The 22,183-nt window shown below is 35.9% G+C and overlaps 1 protein-coding gene across 1 annotated transcript in view; it reads left to right on the top strand.

Moving 5' to 3' along the window:
- Window positions 1-22,183, top strand: part of STPG2 (sperm tail PG-rich repeat containing 2) — a 640,262-nt gene that overhangs the window by 117,015 nt on the left and 501,064 nt on the right. The window contains exon 7 of the mRNA XM_047091542.1: window positions 22,061-22,168. Coding sequence (XP_046947498.1) covers window positions 22,061-22,168 — 108 coding nt within the window. The remainder of the gene's footprint in view (window positions 1-22,060; window positions 22,169-22,183) is intronic.

Below are 22,183 nucleotides of genomic sequence, written 5' to 3'. Positions count from 1 at the left end.
TTTACTTTGACAGTTCCATATGGATGCAAAATCATGTTGTTTGCAGTCTTTTGCTATTTTTCAAACTGTGCTGAAATAAATAGCCTTGTATTTATTCCTTTACACATATGTAATTCTATCCATAGGATGATTCCTAAATTTAGAATTGATGTTTGAAATAATGTGTGCATTTGAAATTGTGCTAGATATTTCCAACTTACCCTTTCATCATAAACATATGAGTGTTCGTAATTCCCCTATGGTCAGTAAAGTGGTCTGTATCCAAATTTTGGATCTTTTAAAATCTCATATGTGAAAATGGCATCTAGTGCATTTTTCTTATTCTGAGAAATTATGCAGCTTTTCATATGGCTAACAACCATTTGTGCATATTTTTTGGTATTCTGTCTATTTAAAATTAGGTTTCTTCTTTTTAAAGTTTTATAGGAACTTTGTGTATGTTAAAGTTTACCTTTTTGTGATTGGGTTGCTCCCAGTTTGTTATTTGACTTTAGACTTTGGTTATGGTAATTTTTGTAATACAGAAGTTTTGGATATTTTCATGGTCAAATTTATCAGTGTTCCCTTTTATGGCTTTTGAGTTTTACATCATAATTTAAAATTCTATACCATAAGAGACTCTATATACAGAGAGCAAACGGAGGGTTGCTGGAGGGGAGGTGGGTAAAGGGGTGGGCTAAATGGGTGATGGGTATTAAGGAGGGCACCTGTTGGGATGAGCACTGGGTGTTATATGTAAGTGATGAATCACTGGGTTCTACTCCTGAAACCAATACTACACTGTATGTTAACTGACTTGAATTTAAATAAATAAATTTAAAAAAATGCCTTCTATACTTTCCTGTTCTAAAATACTTCTCACATGGTTTCCTCTAGTATATTTGACTTTATTGAAAAATACATTTTTATTTATTTACAGAAAGACCTACCTTTTTCCTAGAAGGCCACTGATTGTACCAACAACAGACATATATTAATCCAATTTTACTCACTATTTTAGATACTACTTTAACATATATTAAATTATTGTAGGTTTTTGGTCTATTTCTAGCATGACCATGAGTCCTATTTTGCACAGTCCTACTTTGCACTTGTAATTATGTGTCCTATATATTAATATGAATTTTTTTAAAGTTTATTTTTGAGAGAGAGCAAGAGTCGGGGAGGGGCAGAGAGAGAGGGGGACAGAGAATCTGAAGTGGCTCTGCACTGACAGCAGCGAGCCCGATGCCAGGCTCAAACCCATGAACTGTGAGATTGGACGCTCAATCAAATGAGCCACCCAGGTGCCCCTTAATATGAGTTTTTAAGATTGCATTTTCTTCTAGTTTGGCTTAGCTCTGTACCATAGGTTCTGAAAAAAGGTGTTTCATCTCTTGAAGGGAGAATGGTGAATCAAAATATCGTACTACGTTATGATTTGTCTTTGTATCCCAGTAGTTTAGCTTCAAAATAAGGGGTATTCATCAGGCTCCCCATCTTGGCTCCATGCACTAATCATTTATTTATTGCCCCATAGCTCCAAATATACCTTTCTCTGTACTGCTTTGTGATACTAGATCACAGGATATGTAAGCATTTCTCCTTTGCCAGCTGGCATAATGTTAGATTTTGTCAATAGATGGTACCAGAGGGACAGAGCAGGAATAGTGGAGGAAGGGGCTTGTCTTCTGGTTCTAGTATGCCTTTTCTTCCTTTTATGGTATGGTTTCCAACAGTGTTCAGACTAGTGTCAATTGCTAGCTTCTCAGGCTAGCTTCTCAGGTACCTATCAGGCTGAGAACCAGTCTCAGCCTGCTACTGCTATAGGAGACAGCTTCCTGCAGATAACCTTTAGCCCACCCATGCCATGGAGAGTGCTTTCTGGAGGACCATTTCTGGCACACTAGTGCCCTAGCGGTCAACTTCTTATGAATCAGGTCATGCCTTTTGGCACAGCAGCAGACTTCTCCTATCCCCTGAAGTTTGTAGCAGCCACATGGTCTCCAATTAGGTCAGAATTTCAGCCTTAGTTTGTGGGAGTTGCCTTCTTTCATATTCTTCTTTTTAATGTTTATTTATTTATTTTTGAGAGAGAGAGGGAGCACAAGCAGGAGAGGGGGAGAGACAGAGAGAGAGAGAGAGAGAGAGAGAGAGAGAGAGAGAGATACAGAATCTGAAGCAGGATCCAGGTTCTGAGCTATCCAGTGCAGAGCTTGATGCTGGGCTTGAACCCACGAACCACGAGATCATGACCTGAGCCAGTCTGATGCTCAACTGATTGAGCCATCCAGGTGCCCTGCCTTCTTCCATATTCTTAGTTTCTTCCATGTTTATCTTCTTTCAGTTCTAGAGGTAGTAAATGTTTCTTCCATTAGCAATTACTGTATTTCTTAGTCTTCTTTTACTACTTATAGTGGGTTATTACCTTTTATCTGTTAATAATTCTTTATACTGAGTACTCCCTGTTCAAATTACTATCTTGGCTTCTTTGTCTCAGTTGGCTTCTGACCAATCCAGAATTTTACTAGGAGGGGAGTCCGAAAAGCTGTACAATCAAAGATGAGATTTTGGAATTGGTTTGGCCATACTATAAGGTTTGAGCACAATGTTGATTTCCCTGCAATGGGAAATAGTATACTAGTAATTCATGGCATGAAGTAGTATCACAATTGAGCTATCACTTGTGGAGGATTATGATGCAGTGTCAACTGAAGCAGAGTTGCCTTTGAGGACCCAGCAATATTGCCACATGTATATTCTATAAATACTTCTTCAAGCCTTCTGCAATGGGATCTAGGTTCAATTACTTGAGTAGTCTAGGGCAAAGGAAATTGTGGAGAATACCAGTTGCTGACTTTGAGTTGATACTAATTCTTGGAGGCTTAAAATGCCACTGTGGTCCAATAGTCAAAGTGGGGATTATGGTAGTCACTTGATAGATGGGGTCTTAGTTGAAGTTAGACTCGTAGAGGGAAAAGTTTGTCCATAGATTTAGTTTGTATGTAACTCTTGTTCCTGAAAGTGTAACTGGAATAGATATACCTAGAACTGGCAATATCGCCAGAGTGACTCTCTGACATATAGGTTGTGGGCCATTATGGTAGAAGGAGGTAAGTGGAAGCCCTTGGAAATTCTCTTCCCTGCCAAGGTATTAAGCCTGATGCAGTATTGAAATCTTAGGGAATTACAGAAATTAGGGCCACCATCAAAGGACTTGAAAGACTGAGTAGTGCTGATACCTATTACATTTCTATTAACTATCCAATTTTATTTGTGGAGAAGTCAGATGAATTTTAGGGAATGATTATGTATCATCATAAACTTAACCAGGTTGTGGTGCAGATTGCAGCTGCTATCCTGGACACAGTCTGTGTAAAATATGTTGTAAAACAACATGGCCCACTATATTGATGGGATTAGGATGATTAGATTCGATGAGCAGGAGGTAGCAAGAACTTTATATGCCTTAGGAAGACATATGCAAGCCAGACAGCAGGAGATAAACCCTATAAAATTTCAGGGGCCTCCTATCTCAGTGAAGTTTCTGGGGTCTAGTGGCTCAGATTATGTCAGGATATCCCCTCCAAAGTGAAAGGCAAGTTCCTAGTCCTTCCACATCCTTACTATGAAAAAAAGTACACTTCTTGGCATACCTTTATGGTTTTTAGGGGGAAATGTATATCACATTTGAGTGTGTTACTTTGGCTCATCTACTGAGATACAGATAAGTTGGCCAGTTTTTAACTAGAGCAAGAGAAAGTTCTATAGCAAGTCCAGGCTGCAGTGCAAGCTACTCTTTCACTTGGGCCTTATAATTCAGAAGATTTGATCATACTTGAAGTGTCTGTTGCAAATTAGAATAGAGTAGAAAAATTCTGGCAAGTACTAATATGAAAATAAGAGTATATACCTCTAGGATTTTGGAGTACTTCTATGTCCTCTTCTGCAGATGACTGTTTTCTTTGTGAGAAACGGCTCTGGTTTGCTACTGGGCCTTGATAGAAACTGAGTATCTAATCATAGCACATCACAGATGACCATTGTAGCCTAATCTTGCCATCATGAACTAGGTTTTTCTAACCAAATGGCCATAAGGTTTGGAGTGTTCAAAAATAATGTACAATGAAATGGAAATGGCATATAAAAGATCAGACCCAGGCATGTCCAGAAGATACAATAAATTTTCACGTACCCAGACTCTTTTGACACTGACTCCTGTACTAGAAATGGTAAATACATAAACCAATATGAGTGGTGTTTTTAATTTTTTATCTCTTTACAAAATAATTTGTTGTCTAAAGTATAATTAATATATTAATGTCTGGGGGTTTATGACACATGTAGAAGTAAAATGTGAGACAGCAATACCTCAAGGTAAGGTCTGAAGAAAATTGAATACTGATAGAAAATTCTTACACTATACATACGGAAGCATACTATTATTTGAAGGTAGACTGTGATGTTAAAGATATCTAGAGAGGCCAGTAAAAAGGAATTAAAGGGAAATTATTAATAAGATAGTAGTGGAGATAAATAAAATCATTAAAAAATATTCAACTAATCCAAAAGAAGGCTATGACAGGAGAAAAAAACCCAAAGGACAGATGGTACAAATGGAGAGTATAAAAAAACTATGCATCTATCAATAATATGTCAACATATCAATAATTACTTTGAATCCAAATTGCCTAAACACTTCAATCAAAATGCAGAGATTATCATGTGGGATTTATTTATTTATTTAAATTAAATTTTTTTTTAAGTTTATTTTTGAGATAGTGTGAGTGGGGGAGGGGCAGAGAGAGAGACACACACAGAATCTGAAGCAGGCTCTAGGCTCTGAGCTGTCAACACAGAGCCTGACTCAAGGCTCAAACTCAACGAACTGTGAGATCATGACCTGAGCCAAAGTTGGATGCTTAACCTACTGAGCCACCCAGGCTCCCCTACTAGCTACACTTCTTTATTTTGTAGTGGTTGCTTCGGGGTTTACAATATACATCTCTGGATTTTTAAAGACAATGAAGCTGCAATACAATCACTTGAGTCTGACATCTGGACTTTTTCCCAGCTCAATGTCTTTTTTAGTTTTTGGAGAAAGAAACTGATGACATATTATTTAACTAATATATAAACCACATCCAAATGCTGCAACAGAGCATGAAGAAATAATTTCCAGAACTGAAAATAAGAGTGAATTAGAAATACATTTACTGTTGTCTTCCAAGTTGAAACATCCAACCTTCCAGCATTTGGCTGTAAAATGTTAGAATTTATCATCTATTAGAGTGCTGAAAGTAGTCTGCAGTGAGCCGTCTCTCCATAATTTCTGGGCCATTTGTGTTTAATATGAATATCCAGACTTATCTGGCAAGCACGAAACACTTGGTGACATTTACAATGATCTATGATTGTGAATTTAAGATTTCTAATTTAGTAGAAGCTAGCATGAGAAATCAATTGCAAATGTAACCTAAATTATAAATTAAACTATCTCCCATTGAGTTGCATAGTGCTACCTTGGTGAAAGACTGCAAACATTATCCTTCTCATCGAAATGAAACCTATTGTATTGTTAATTTAAAAACATTATGGTTATTTTTTATCAATAAAATTAAGAAACATATTTTCTAAAATTTACCTTAAATTGATGTTCTTTATTTACACTAATTGCCCATTAAGGAGTACATAGGTGCCAAACTTTATGAACACTGCAATTGAAGATATAGGCAAAGAATCTCCTTAATCTTGGTATTAAATGTCTTGTTTCAGTGCTCTTGGGTAATCACAACTATCCTCAATTTAGGGAATTAGAATTTCCCCATCATCTTCTTGACCTTCCCATTCCTATGAAATCCATATTGACATTCCATGGCACAGAGTCAGTGCAAGTTCTTATTCTGGTACTTTCATTACTTGATGACTTGATCTACAACCTTATCTGTGCAGGGGACTTATAAATCTGTCCAACTGAGTCTACTTTCACACTTCATTTTTTGGTTGCCACCAACATATCCCCATACACTTCTTAGAGGAGTATGGAAAGTTCTGATTTATTGTGTTCACTAACTTGTGAATGTCACAGGAAGTTAGATCAACTCTCTCATAGCAATAAGAATTGTGAAGACAAAACAGATTCTTCATGGTATCAGGCAGTGCCTTGATGTGATTCAGTAGTCTGATCATTGCACAGTATCTAGTGAAAGTAAGTATGAATAATTGGGTCCCTTCCCTCTACAGCATTTCAGAGATTACTTCAGACCAAGATAATCCTAGTTTCAGAACTATCAATGTGTGTAAAGATCCAGTCTCTGCTAATCACTTGTGATTATGAACATTATAATTTCATCCTGATACTGCAACAAGGCATGGAAAAATCCAACTCATTTATCAAACCTTTCATTTTGTGATATTTCAAGGTGTATGTAGGAATTTATATAAGGAGGTATATTCTTAATATATTTAGACTAAGACTAAGCAGAGTGGAATCTAGTAGTCAGTGGGTTGAACTTAATCAAGTGGACTATGGCCAACTTGTAGTTATAAAACAATGGAATTGATTGCCAACATTTGTAACTTGTAGCATTTCATATACAAATCCAGATTTTCAGCTTTTCTTAAAAACAAAAACAAAAACAAAAACAAACAACAACATCCTAACATCCTAACAACAATCAGTTGGAGTTGATTAAATGCTGCCCATGGGAGTGAGGGTGAGTGATCTCCAGTGTACTATTTACCATGCAACTCTTATTTGCCTGCCTGGCTCCAAGTAGACATTTGAATTCTTCATCCTTGTTAATGTAATATCAATTAATCTTATGTGGTCCTTTAGCTCCATTTAAGATTTGGAACTTTTAACATTATTTTATTTGGATGTGTTCAGTTTTCTATGTATTATTCATTAAGTGTTATTGTTTCTTTTTCCTTTAAAATGAGGAATTTGGGTTTGCAAAGAGCAGGAAGAATATACTCATAATAAGTAACTATTCAGAAGTTCATGTTGCATTGCACTGTAGTAAATGTTAATGAACTCTGAACATTTACATGGAACTAATTTACTAAAATAGGCATTATAAATCTTGACTACTACTAGATAATCCATCATATAAGATATAGTAATTATGGGAAAACTATATAATCTATTTGTATATGTTTTCTCTTGGTCAAAGATACTTGAGCACGACACTCTTACATAATTGTTGGTAATTGTGTAATATTTTTCAGGATAGCCACATTTAGTCACCTTTACTGTAGTTTAGAACTTGGCAGGATAGCTTCAGATTTACCATATTTTGGTAAATACCAAACACCAATGTTGATAGGAACTATTATTTCAGCATATATATTAAGAAATCTAAGTAGCTTTTCATCAGCCTTGCTCAATTTCATGTTGGAATAATTGAAACTGCATAAAATAACCCCATCCTCCAAAACAACAATATATAGTCAAACCTAGCAGCTTATATTTGAATTCTGCCTCTCCTGATATGCTTTCTAGATATACATGGAAAAGCTATTTTGTTTTTATTTCTGTTACTGAACATATGGTAAGCTAACTAGTTTATGATTTATCCTACAGTGTATTTCCTGTCACTTACTTAATTTTCTAATTTCAGTGATGTGTAACCAAAGTGTTGTATCTGAGACTCAGTGACACTTATAGTGCTGTTATTGATTAATACAGTTACTTTTCAAATCTATTTTGTTCACTTAGAGTTTTTCATACCATATTTATTTGATTTGGTTCTGTTTAATTTGTTCTTAAAAAAAAATCACACATGGGGTGTTTGTTTCCTGACATCAGAAAGAAGGTATTATGCTGTCTAAATGAACCAAAATTTATGTTGCAGTTATGAAAATGGAAATAATAGACACATGTTCCTTCCTATACTCTCAAGTCAGAATTATATATTTCTCTGGCTAATCAGTCATTATAATTAGTCACTTAAAGAGTTAACTATGTCTGGAACATACTTATTCAATATATTTAAATGAGGCTATTTTCTTTTATTTATTTATTAAAAAAATTTTTTTAACGTTTATTTATTTTTGACACAGAGAGAGACAGAGCATGAACAGGGGAGGGTCAGAGAGAGAGGGAGACACAGAATCTGAAACAGGCTCCAGGCTCTGAGCTGTCAGTACAGAGCCGGACGCGGGGCTCGAACTCACAAACCGCGAGATCGTGACCTGAGCTGAAGTCAGACGCTTAACTAACTGAGCCACCCAGGCGCCCCTATTTTCTTTTATTAAGAATATAATGCTAAGTATAATTATATAGCAAAAATGATTTTGATATAAGCATACTGAAAATATTTTAAGTTGCAAACTTTCACTTTAAGTTGCTTATAAATTTGTTTCTCCGGGAACCCTCTTGCACTGTTGGTGGGAATGCAAATTGGTGCAGCTGCTCTGGAAAGCAGTGTGGAGGTTCCTCAGAAAATTAAAAATAGACCTACCCTATGACCCAGCAATAGCACTGCTAGGAATTTACCCAAGGTATACAGGAGTACTGATGCATAGGGGCACTTGTACCCCAATGTTCATAGCAGCACTCTCAACAATAGCCAAATTATGGAAAGAGCCTAAATGCCCATCAACTGATGAATGGATAAAGAAATTGTGGTTTATATACACAATGGAATACTACGTGGCAATGAGAAAAAATGAAATATGGCCTTTTGTAGCAACGTGGATGGAACTGGAGAGTGTGATGCTAAGTGAAATAAGCCATACAGAGAAAGACAGATACCATATGGTTTCACTCTTATGTGGATCCTGAGAAACTTAACAGGAACCCATGGGGGAGGGGAAGGAAAAAAAAAAAAAAAAAAGGACGTTAGAGTGGGAGAGAGCCAAAGCATAAGAGACTGTTAAAAACTGAGAACAAACTGAGGGTTGATGGGGGGTGGGAGGGAGGGGAGGGTGGGTGATGGGTATTGAGGAGGGCACCTTTTGGGATGAGCACTGGGTGTTGTATGGAAACCAATTTGTCAATAAATTTCATATATAAAAAAAAATAAATTTGTTTCTCATTATATTGTGTCAAAAATAGAAAAAGGAAGCAGAATATAATCTTGTTTTTAGGAATTAGAATAGATACAATTAATTAGCTTTGGAAAATGGGGTAATCATCAATCTTGTCAAAATATTTAGTCTAGTTATTAGCTGAAGAATATGGTAAGTGATTGAAAAATTATCAGAATGAAGTCTGAAGATTAGAATGATTCATTAATTCATATATACCATTAAAAAGGATTAATGGTATTAAGAATATAATATAAATTAATATAAAATAATAACAAATGATATAAAATATATAATATAAAAGAATCACAAATATTACATAATATTCTTTGCCCTTTCTTTATACAATGTTCCCAGAAGCCACATTTAGTTTCATGGCTTCAGGTACCATGTCTAAGTACTGATCATTTCCAAATATACAGATTGCTTCCAGTATGTATTTACACCCTGAACTCTGCACTGAGCTCTAGTCTTCCATGAATTACTGTATGTATGACATCTCTACCTTGAAGTTTTATAACAACAAGAAAACTAACATTTCAATATTGAACTTGTCTTTCTTCCAGTCCTGCTCTGGCTTCTGTTTTCTCTATTGGACAAGTGCTTACAGTTATTAGCCAGGACTGTGTTGCATGGCCCCATTATTTGGCAGAAGGCTGTGGAAAGGGAGGTTGGAAATTGGGATTGTGGTAGCAACCAATAAGATCTGTCTCAAGTACATAGAAACTCTGTTGCTTTTGGAATTAATTTAATTTCTTTGTGACAGTTTCTGTATCTGTGAATTGAAATAATGCTGGGCAAATAGTAGGTGCTTAGTAAATATTAGTAACATTTCTGTAATTTCTTGCTGCATAACCAGTCACCCTAAAGTGTAGTGTCTTAAAATAATAACAATATAACAACAAAAACAATTTATTTTTCATCATTGCACTAATAGTGACACATAGGGTTTGATTGCTAAAGACTTAGGGCCCAAAATGACAGTGCTTAAAGGTACAGTCCATTGCAGGAAAAAAATACAAATATCAACAACTTTAAAGTAAGAATATTCTTCATAGTTAAAGGCTACAAGGGTTCCAGAGAAGTCAAGAGTGAGCTCTAATTGTCTTCCTTCTCTAATGCCATATCAGGACATGCATTATGAACACATTCATGAACAGCTCAGAATCTGGGAGCCCAAAACAGAACCTTTCCACAGTTTCTTATACTCTGTTGGCCACATGGGATATTTTGCTGCATAACCAGTACCAATAGTAAAGCCCTCCAGGAGTCTCACCAAGGCCAGGGGCAAATCATCAATCTCACTGCTATTAATAAACAATGCTAACAAGCTGGTACAAACCTCTCTGAAACTTATGGGAGCCATAATTGCAAAGCAAGACTATTAGTCAGTAGTTTCATATCTTTACCAAAGATCAGTGCCTTGTAGATAATTTAACAAAACAACTCACACTAATTCCAGGTCTACTGGAATTAGCCTTCACAAGTACAATGATTCTCTGGTTTTGCTGGACTCAATTGCCTCATTTTTCTAATCCATATGGTATCAGCTGGGATCACTTATCCGGCTGCATTCCAGAATAAATAAAACAGGGCATGTTACTAAATAATAGGTTAATAAATATTTTCAGTCATTGTTTTCAATCATTTTTGTCATGATCTGCAATATTGCATTTTTGTAATATTTCTTGGGGGAAAAAAAAGAGGGGCTTGTAGTTACTCAGACCTTAGTTTCGTTTGTGTCCCTACTGGTTGTATTTAAAGCTAAGTTATTTAATCTCTCTGGATCTCATTTTCCCTATTGGGCAAACTTGAATTGTGTCTATCTTGCAGGATATTTAAGGATTAGAGGTAACTCAGGAATATATTGGAATAGGAATATATTGGAATACAGCATAGGAATATATATATATATATATATATATATAGGAATATAACACAGGAATATAGCGCCTGCCACACAGTGGTGCTCAGTAAACATAGGGAATTAAAGTTTCTTCATTTTTTTGTAAGAAGGATCAAAGATAGGGAGAGCTAAAAGCATTAAGAAAATATTGATTGCAGAAGTGAGAGTTTTATAGACTAAGAAAGGCCTCTAAACTAATAAAACCTTTTTGTGATACCTAGATGAATTCTAGTAAAAAGACATTCAATCCCCCCACCCCACACACCTTTTCTGCAATGTCATGGCATTATAGCAAGGGTATCGGATATGTGATGATAAAACTTTAGAATGAGGCCATTTTCAAAATGGAAGAACAAGCAACAATTAAATTAGATATGAAACTATAGTGTATAGAAACAAATGAAAATATTTAAAAACACTTTTTATGTTTATTTTTGAGAGAGAGAGAGAGAAAGGAAGAGAGAGAGAGAGAATGAGTGGGGAAGGGCAGAGAGAGAGGAGACACAAAATCCGAAGCAGCCTCCAGGCTCTGAGTTGTCAGCGCAGAGCCTGATGTGGGGCTTGAACTCACAAACTGCGAGATCATGACCTGAGCTGAAGTTGAACACTCAACCGACTAAGCCACCCAGGCTCCCTGAAACAAAGAAAATCTTAAAAATAGAGTTCTCTCTGGATCTTACTGCACCAAAGCTCATTTGGTAATCATAATATTGTCAGTTTGAGTATTTTTTATTTTGAGTTCTATACTGGAATAATCAGTTTAAGTCCATGACATAAGTTCAGACACTACATGCATGCTACTATGTTCTGTGCAAATATCAGAGATCTTGCAAACTATCTTCTGTATTTCAAAGAGAGATGCAGAAAAGTCAAAAGTTATGGATGGTATTCATCCATCTGTAGTTCCATCTATTCAATTAATATTATTGAACTATTAGGTGTCAAAAATTGTAAAGCTAACTTTTTCCTTCTAAGAATTACCATCACCACAACGCTTAGACTTGGCTGGTACCAGTGTTATATTTTCTGCTACATTTCTGGCTTCATGAAACCCTTTATATTTTTAGTTTTTGTGGATTGGGACAGACAAACTTCTGGTTGAACAAGATAGATTGAATCCATGCTTATATCTTAGCTTCCTCTTGTGGTAGCATCCCCTCCCTAAGGAGAAAAACAAAAATAAAAACAAAAACAAAAGAAAAGCCTCAAGGCAACCTGGCTAAACATGTACGTAACAACATCCCTCATGACCTTGTGACATGAGACCACTTAATTAGACTTCATGTTTGTGGGTTACCATATATAGGAGACAAAAAAATATATATAAAAAACTACACCCCGTGACATTCGGGGCATGGTTCTTCGGGTATAAACCCAGCTGAGTGGTGCCGGCACAAATAAAGTTGCTTCCTGGAAAGAAAATCCTTGGTGTCACCGTCTCTGTGTGAGAATCCTGCTACATTCCCTCTACTAGTTTGGTAGGACTATTATAACTGAGTACCACAGACTGGGAGGCTTAAACAGAAGAAATTTATTTTCTCACAGTTCTGGGGGCTAGAAGTGTGAAATCAGGGTGTTGTCAGTGACTTCTTCTGAGATCTCTGCCCTTGGCTTATAAATAGGTATTTTCTCTTTGCATTTTCACGTGATCTTTCCACTGTGCACAGTCATGTCTATATTCAAAATTCCTTTTTCTTATGAAGATACCAGTCATATAAGATTAGGGCCAACCCTAAAAACCTTATCTTAACTTATTATATATTTAAAGTCCTTATCTCCAAATACAGTTATATTCTGAAGTACTGGGTGTTAAGACTTCACCATATGAATTTTGGAGGGACAACAGTTTAGCCCATAATACTCCCAAAACGCCGTTAAATTAATAAGTAAAAGAATTATGAAAGGTGCAATACTACAAACACAAAAAGAATGAGAGAAGAGATGATAATAGATAAAAGATATGTTCAGTTTTCAAAAATGTAAAGTGGATGGGCAAATGGTAAATGTAAAAGTTGATGGGTAAATGTAAAACGGTAGAATGGAGGAAGCTACTATGTAAATACCTTCAGAGAGGAATGCCACCAAGAAAGCCAGTTTACCTTATAGTACCTTCAAAAAGCCCAGGAATATTAATTACATTGGAAGGTGGCAGGTGGGACTGAAAACAGAAGGATTGGTGATAATCTGGATACAAAACACAATCTCCTATAGCTGGGCAACTTTCTCACCCCCACTGCAGGAGAAGATGTGATGTCTGTTGGCGGAGAAATCAAATGAGAGAGCTCTGGATTTAGGGATATTGAGATAAAAGAGGAAAGGCGTGAGATGATGTAACAAAAATGGAGGGTATTTCTAGACTCCAGATAAAAAGAATGAAAGCTCCTTGGAGAAATATTTGATTCCAGGTTTGGGGCAGGAATTGTATCTGAAGAACCTAAAGTATATTGTTATACCAGAAAGCAGGGGGGCTATGATAGATTACTCAGGGTCATATCAAAAGGACTCAGGGGCTCATTTAAATAGGTTCCCACCAACCAAATATAGGATGACTTCAGTCTCAATGAGCAATACAACTCCAATGAGTTAAGATAATTCAAATCTTTTTAAATCCATGAGTTTAAAATTAGAATTTTAAAAACTCATTGATTATTATTTGAAGATGCAAGAGTCTAACTTCGTATTTTGAAACTGGTAAGTAGAAGGAAAGAAAAAAAAAACAACCAAGCATTTATCTTGCTTTTCCTATATGAACTGTATCTTAGGGTGACTAAATAATTCATGAGAGAAGTCTCTTTTTATAGAAGTATTTCAGGTAATAAATAAGAAGGAATTATAGAATTATATTATCATTTTATAATTCCTACTGAATGACTAGATCTAGTCAGTTATCATTAATGGCTGCTAACATTGTAGAATAGATAGAATCAGTTATAATATGTGCCTCCTGGTGGAAGTATACAGGGCTACCAATGAAGTAATCTTGAAAAAATATTGAATTCGAATCTGATCAAGCCCTTACAACAAACTGCCAGTTTACAGGAAGTACAAGGGACAGGAGACACATAGATAGTCAAGAAAATACAAACTGTGGGGAATTCTCAGAAATTGGACAAAAACTTAGCTTTTTCACCAAATAAATTGAAAGAGAATAAAATAAATGATGGAGAAGAACCTATAGATTATAAGATGATAAGAGACTTAAAAACATTGGCCCCTTGTAAGTGTGGACTTTAATTGGGTTCTGATTAAGACAAACATAAAATTATTTCTATTATTGTTCACATAAATTTCAGGCAGTCACAAAAATTAGAACTCTGAATAAATAAAGAATCAAATAATTGTTTTAAGTTGGAAAAATGGTTTTGTGTTTTTTTTTTTTTTTATGAAGTTTATTGACAAATTGGTTTCCATACAACACCCAGTGCTCATCCCAAAAGGTGCCCTCCTCAATACCCATCACCCACCCGCCCCTCCCTCCCACCCCCCATCAACCCTCAGTTTGTTCTCAGTTTTTAACAGTCTCTTATGCTTTGGCTCTCTCCCACTCTAACGTCTTTTTTTTTTTTCTCCCTTCCCCTCCCCCATGGGTTCCTGTTGAGTTTCTCAGGATCCACATAAGAGTGAAACCATATGGTATCTGTCTTTCTCTGTATGGCTTATTTCACTTAGCATCACACTCTCCAGTTCCATCCACGTTGCTACAAAAGGCCATATTTCATTTTTTCTCATTGCCACGTAGTATTCCATTGTGTATATAAACCACAATTTCTTTATCCATTCATCAGTTGATGGACAATGGTTTTGTGTTTATGTTAAAACGAGTCCCTTTTAGAAATACATGCTGTAGTATGTATTGATAACATTATATTTTGCATTCTCCTCTACAACATTGGAGTTAGAATTGGGGAAGCTGATAGGATTAAGAAACAAATTTGGACATGAGTTGAGAATTATTATTGACCCTGGGTGAAGGGTATGTAGGAGTTTCTTCAACTGTGCTTTATGTTTTTTTGCATGTTCTTAATATTGCATAATTATAAGTAAGACAAGAAGAAAATGGAGGGTTTAAGTGGAAGTTTATATGCAGAATGCAAGAGAGTTCCAGGTACCATTCCCACTCACCCAAATTGTCATCAGACTGGAGAAAAGACTGATATTTGGGGACTCACTAAAGAATTATGATTCCATCACAGCATAATGAAGTCCAATAGCTTTCAAGGCAAATCTATCCACATATGAATTTTTCAATCAACTCTTTTAGTGGCTCACTCTTAAATCTGAATGGGGAGCAAGGGATCACCAGACATTTGAGGAAATCCTCCAATGCAAAACACAAGGACAAACAAAAATGCAACATCAATAAAACTCCAAGGAAACAGACAATAAAGAAAGCAGAACTATAAATAAAATTATAATTAATATCCTTGGAAATATGGAGGATAATGCAAGCATGAACAAAGATTTAGAGAATTAGCGAACTTGAGAATTAAAAATATGACTGCAGAAGTTAAAATTATAGAATGCGAGCTGAAAGAAATACCTGGTTACCTGGTCTTACTGTAGTCCTTAATTTACATGAAGGCGCTCTGAAACTCTAGGAAACAGTGGTGGTTACAGAACCATTGGAAAGTGATTGTACCTAGATGAGGCCTAGCAATGTGATTTTTAAACTGATTTAGGTCTCCATTCTGGCTGCACATTAGAATCAAATAGATAAACATAGAGGAAGGGAAGGAAAAATAAGATAAAAACAGAGAGGAGGCAACCAGAAGAGACTCTTAAATACAGAGAACAAACTGAGAGTTGCTGGAGGAGTGTTGGGTGGGGATATGGACTAATGGGTGATGGGCATTGAGGAGGGCATTTGTGATAAATCAATCACTAAATTCTACTCCTGAAACCATTATTACACTATATGTTAGATAACTTGGATTTAAATAAAATTAAAAAAGAACATAGGATTCAAGAAAGATTCAAAAAGATTCAAGAAAGATTCAAAATTTAGATTTTAGAAAGACTTAATGGACATTAGAGATTTAGGGTCATTTGTTGTTTTTAACAAAAATCCTTATGTAAGTTGATTTTACTTGTAACAACAACAACAACAAATAAAGTAAAATTTCTGGAGAGGCAAGATAAAATAATTCTGTGAAAGCAGAGTCCCAGATTCCCCAAGTCTCTGTAGTAGATGTAGGAGTTGTGTAAAACCATAGAAATAAAGATTTACTTGCAGGGGAAACAAAACAAAACAAAAATAAGACAAAACAAACAAACAAACAAACAAATGAACCATAAAGCTTTAAATTAAAAAAAAAATGTCTGGGTCTCATTTCGATTGTCTTTAATTTGAATAAAGTGGACTGAGTCGTTATTTTTATAAATCCCCCAAATGATCATCTTGTGCAGCCTAGTTTTAGAGCCATTAACCTAGTGTGAGCTTCTCAAAAGTAGACCCCATGCTTCATTTATTACTATATACCAGTGCTTTGCACATAGTAAACATTTAATGTTTAAAAAAATTTTTTTAATGTTTATTTATTTTTGAAAGAGACAGTGTGAGTGGGGGAGGAGCAGAGAGAGATGGAGACTCAGAATTTGAAACAGGCTCCAGGCTCTGGGCTGTCAGCACAGAGCCCAACATGGGGCTCAAACTCATGAACCACGAGATCATGACCTGATCCAAAGTTGGACACTTAACTGACTGAGCAACCCAGGCGCCCCTAAACTTTTAGTATTTTTAATTAAAAGAATAATCATCTCTGATGGTGACTCCCAAGGTAAAGGAGTAAAGGTAGAACCATATGGCTTCTCCCTGTCCCCCTAATCCCTGCATGCCATCTGATCAAATGGATGATTATACTTTATTTAAAAGAAGAGGCCCATTTTTATTAGATTACACATGAAAAGATGCGATAAACAACCTGCCTTAATAATCTTTAGCTTCCGTTTCCAAGGCAGAATACTCCTTAGATCTAGGACTTCTCCCTTGGGATGTATGTGTTTAGCAGAAGATGCTGTAATCCCCTTTCGGACAGAGCTGTGGTTCTTTATTATACATGAGGATCATCTGTGAGGCTTGTTAGAAGTGTGGATTCCTCTACTCAGTGAGATTCTGCTCACTAGATCTCGGATGAGACACTGTGGTGAAGGGAACTATGTATTTAATAGGTTGATACTAATGTGGATAGTCTGTTGATAACAATTTTAAAAAGCAGGATAAATATTACAGCATTTTCAGCCAGTGCCTAGGGTTTGGTCTTCTCAAAGTCTTTTCACCTTTATATTGTCATAAACGGAGGCTTGTCCTGAGTGGTCAGTGTCTCATAGTCCTCTATTTAAAAAATTTTTTAATTGTCCTAAGCCTAACGTTTTAGAAGCAAGAGCTAATTTTACTACTATATCTTACTTTCATGAAATAAAGTTCAGTAACATTAGGAACTTTATGAAAAAACAGTAAAAAAGGAAAAAGATATTCACTGAAGAGGTCAAGATTTCATTTCTGCTTTTATGCAAAATAAACCCAAGACTAAGTATATTCATTTATCTCATTATTCACACTTAGTCTTTCCCCTGTGATCCATAGTAATGAGCACTTACACGTTGTTTATAACAGTAGGAAGGTAATCCCAATTTGTCAGTAGCTGATTATTTTATACCAAGCCTGCCTATATGTAGAAGATGGATATAGCATATCGGTAAAATTTAAGAAAATAGGTTAATATGGTATATTTCAAGTTATGTTCTCTATATTTCTATATTTGATATGTATCTCATAGGTTTGTATAAACAGAATTATGTAGAAGTTTTTTTAATTCTAAACTTAACTTCCTATAAGTTTGTAGATTTAAAAACAATCTTATTCCATAGCCAAAGTGCATCTTTTCTAGCAGCCACCAAATAATGGCATAGGCTTCTTCATTTGAGACAAGATAACATGGATCTTCATACACATTTTTAGATTCAAACTTATTAATAAGAATAGGTACTTGTGTATAAGAATTTATCCTCAATAAAAATTTCCCAGGTGTTATTGTTATTATTTAATATGTAGGCTTTAAGATATTTTACTATGGTTAGAACTAGCTATTGCTCTTATTTGGAGTCACATTATTTCCCAGAGGAACCTATCTCCAAATCCATTATATGATCAGTGAAAGTGTAGGATTCAATGCATACATTTATCCTTTCATCCATTCTTCGGGCAAATATTAACTGAGCACCTACTATGATCCACATAGTCTTCTGTACTCTAAAGATACAGGAGCAAGCAAAACAAAAAATAACTGCCCTCTTGGATCTTACAATATAGCAGAAAATTGTATTTTGGATAGTAAAACATGATAAGGCTAAAAAATAGGTAGGAAAGGGGGTAGGAGTTACTTAGGGGAGGCAATTAAATTGAGATTGGGTGGCCTAGAAATGACTCATTGGGAAGGTAACATTGAATAGTGTTATGATTGAAATGAAAGAGTGAGCCCTGGAGTTATCTAGGAGAACATCTCAAAGAGAGTGCAAAGATCCTGAGATCTTATTGATAAACAGAGTGAATGGAAATGAGAAATAGGGTGCCTGGGTGGTTCAGTTGGTTAAGTGCCTGACTCTTGATTTCAGCTCAAGTCATGATCTCACAGTTTGTGGGACTGAGCCCCAGGTGGGTCTCTGTGATGACAGTATGGAGCCTGCTTGTGATTCTCTCCTTCTGTCTCTGCTTCTCCCCTGCTTGTGCTTGATTTCTCCCTCTCTCTGTCAAAATAAATACAGTGAAACAAACAAACAAAAAAAGGGAAATGGGAAAGTAATAGGAGATTAGGTTAGAGTGCTGATAGTGAGTCTGGGGGGTGAAATTCATATCATATTAAGACCTTGATTTTTGCTCAACATGAGATTGGAAGCCACTGGATGGATTCAAGAAGAGGAGTGGTACAGTATGACTCAGGACCTTAACTGGATCCATCACTAGCTGCCATGTTGAGAAGTAGACTGAAGGAGGATAAGGGTGGAAGCAGGGGGAAGTTAGGAAGATTTCACGATAATCCAGGTAAGAGATGGAGACTTGGATCAGAGTGATGTCTTTGGAGATGGAGAGAAGTGGGGTTGGTTTTAGACATATAATGATAGAGATGACAGGATTTCCTGATAGAGTTTTATTATATATCCAAGTATGTAATTCATAAATTAAGGAATAATTCTTTACATTGTAAAAAAGTAGAGGAGGTATATATGAAACAGAAGATTTGAAACTTTTTAATAGTATGAAAAGTATTGTATCAAGATTACTAAAATCTTTGATAATTAATATATACTACTTTTTGATATATATTTAAATAGCACTTGTATATATTTTTAAATATATATAGTACTGTCTTTAAATTCTTGATATATATATATACACATATATATATATGTATATCTCAAGTTAAATGTGTTTAAGATAATAGAAAAGTCAGTATGAGTATTTGCTGAATTAAGTTTTATCTATTATAAAGTATCTGGCTAAAAATTAATTTCTTACATTTTCTAACATTTGTATTTGAAATAAAATATATCCTGAAGCTTATTTGTTGGAAACAAGGTAGTTTATTGATTAATAGAAACTTGAAAATATAGTAAAAATATTTTCTTAGATAAGATTTGGTTGTATACTTTTTTTTTCCAATATATGAAATTTATTGTCAAATTGGTTTCCATACAACACCCAGTGCTCATCCCAAAAGGTGCCCTCCTCAATACCCATCACCCACCCGCCCCTCCCTCCCACCCCCCATCAACCCTCAGTTTGTTCTCAGTTTTTAACAGTCTCTTATGCTTTGGCTCTCTCCCAGTCTAACCTCTTTTTTTTTTTTCCTTCCCCTCCCCCATGGGTTTCTGTTAAGTTTCTCAGGATCCACATAAGAGTGAAAATATATGGTATCTGTCTTTCTCTGTATGGCTTATTTCACTTAGCATCACACTCTCCAGTTTCATCCACGTTGCTACAAAGGGCCATATTTCATTTTTTCTCATTGCCCTGTAGTACTCCATTGTGTATATAAACCACAATTTCTTTATCCATTCATCAGTTGATGGACATTTAGGCTCTTTCCATAATTTGGCTATTGTTGAGAATGCTGCTATAAACATTGGGGTACAAGTGCCCCTGTGCATCAGTACTCCTGTATCCCTTGGGTAAATTCCTAGCAGTGCTATTGCTGGGTCATAGGGTAGGTCTATTTTTAATTTTCTGAGGAAACTCCACACTGTTTTCCAGAGTGGCTGCACCAATTTGCATTCCCACCAACAGTGCAAGAGGGTTCCCATTTCTCCACATCCTCGCCAGCATCTATAGTCTCCTGATTTGTTCATTTTGGCCACTCTGACTGGCGTGAGGTGATACCTGAGTGTGGTTTTGATTTGTATTTCCCTGATAAGGAGCGACGCTGAGCATCTTTTCATGTGCCTGTTGGCCATCTGGATGTCTTCTTTAGAGAAGTGTCTATTCATGTTTTCTGCCCATTTCTTCACTGGGTTATTTGTTTTTCGGGTGTGGAGTTTGGTGAGCTCTTTATAGATTTTGGATACTAGCCCTTTGTCCCATATGTCATTTGCAAATATCTTTTCCCATTCCGTTGGTTGCCTTTTTGTTTTGCTGATTGTTTCCTTTGCTGTGCAGAAGCTTTTTATCTTCATAAGATCCCAGTAATTCATTTTTGCTTTTAATTCCCTTGCCTTTGGGGATGTGTCGAGTATGAGATTGCTGTGGCTGAGGTCAGAGAGGTCTTTTCCTGCTTTCTCCTCTAGGGTTTTGATGGTTTCCTGTCTCACATTCAGGTCCTTTATCCATTTTGAGTTTATTTTTGTGAATGGTGTGAGAAAGTGGTCTAATTTCAACCTTCTGCATGTTGCTGTCCAGTTCTCCCAGCACCATTTGTTAAAGAGACTATCTTTTTTCCATTGGATGTTCTTTCCTGCTTTGTCAAAGATTAGTTGGCCATACATTTGTGGGTCTAGTTCTGGGGTTTCTATTCTATTCCATTGGTCTGTGTGTCTGTTTTTGTGCCAATACCATGCTGTCTTGATGATGACAGCTTTGTAGTAGAGGCTAAAGTCTGGGATTGTGATGCCTCCTGCTTTGGTCTTCTTCTTCAAAATTCCTTTGGCTATTCGGGGCCTTTTGTGGTTCCATATGAATTTTAGGATTGCTTGTTCTAGTTTCGAGAAGAATGCTGGTGCAATTTTGATTGGGATTGCATTGAATGTGTAGATAGCTTTGGGTAGTATTGACATTTTGGCAATATTTGTTCTTCCAATCCATGAGCAGGGAATGTCTTTCCATTTCTTTAAATCTTCTTCAATTACCTTCATAAGCTTTCTATAGTTTCCAGCATACAGATCCTTTACATCTTTGGTTAGATTTATTCCTAGGTATTTTATGCTTCTTGGTGCAATTGTGAATGGGATCAGTTTCTTTATTTGTCTTTCTGTTGCTTCATTGTTAGTGTATAAGAATGCAACTGATTTCTGTACATTATTTTGTATCCTGTGACTTTGCTGAATTCATGTATCAGTTCTAGCAGACTTTTGGTGGAGTCTATCAGATTTTCCATGTATAATATCATGTCATCTGCAAAAAGTGAAAGCTTGACTTCATCTTTGCCAATTTTGATGCCTTTGATTTCCTTTTGTTGTTTGATTGCTGATGCTAGAACTTCCAACACTATGTTAAATCACAGTGGTGAGAGTGGACATCCCTGTCGTGTTCCTGATCTCAGGGAAAAAGCTCTCAGTTTTTCCCCGTTGAGGATGATGTTAGTTGTGGGCTTTTCATAAGGTTGTATACTTTTAAATAGAAGAAATATAGAAACCTTTATTCATTGTAATTTTTAATTATGTGAAGTAGATAATTTTTTTCTGAGCTCTATCAGTAGAGGGCAGCAAAGTTTCAAGTAGTATGTTTTCAGGTTCCTAGGGAACTTTGCTAAGGAAAATTTTTTGTTGTTTCTCTTAAGTTTGTTCTGGCTTGCCTTTTAATGAAGTGCTTTAGTAATTTCGTGTAGGAATTTGCTTAAAAACCCTGTAACTTTGGTTCATATATTTAGCCAACTGTTCCCTTAGGTACTATAGATGCTCTTAATGAGAACATGTATTTTTTCTTTTGTAATTTAGGGAGTACCGGGGCCTGGAAAATATGACATTAAAAGTCAATTTCAGAAGACTGAAAGTATGATACCAAGCATAAATGATGCATCACCTGCTTTTCTTTCTCAGTCCCAGGTAATGTTCTACAGT

This window comes from Lynx rufus, unplaced genomic scaffold (assembly GCF_022079265.1).
Source record: "Lynx rufus isolate CCGP_SWC_20201006 ecotype Redwood Valley unplaced genomic scaffold, mLynRuf1.p SCAF_3, whole genome shotgun sequence".
Classification (NCBI taxonomy): domain Eukaryota; kingdom Metazoa; phylum Chordata; class Mammalia; order Carnivora; family Felidae; genus Lynx; species Lynx rufus.
Note: the sequence above shows the minus strand (reverse complement) of the source record. Positions and strands in the feature narration are given on the sequence as shown.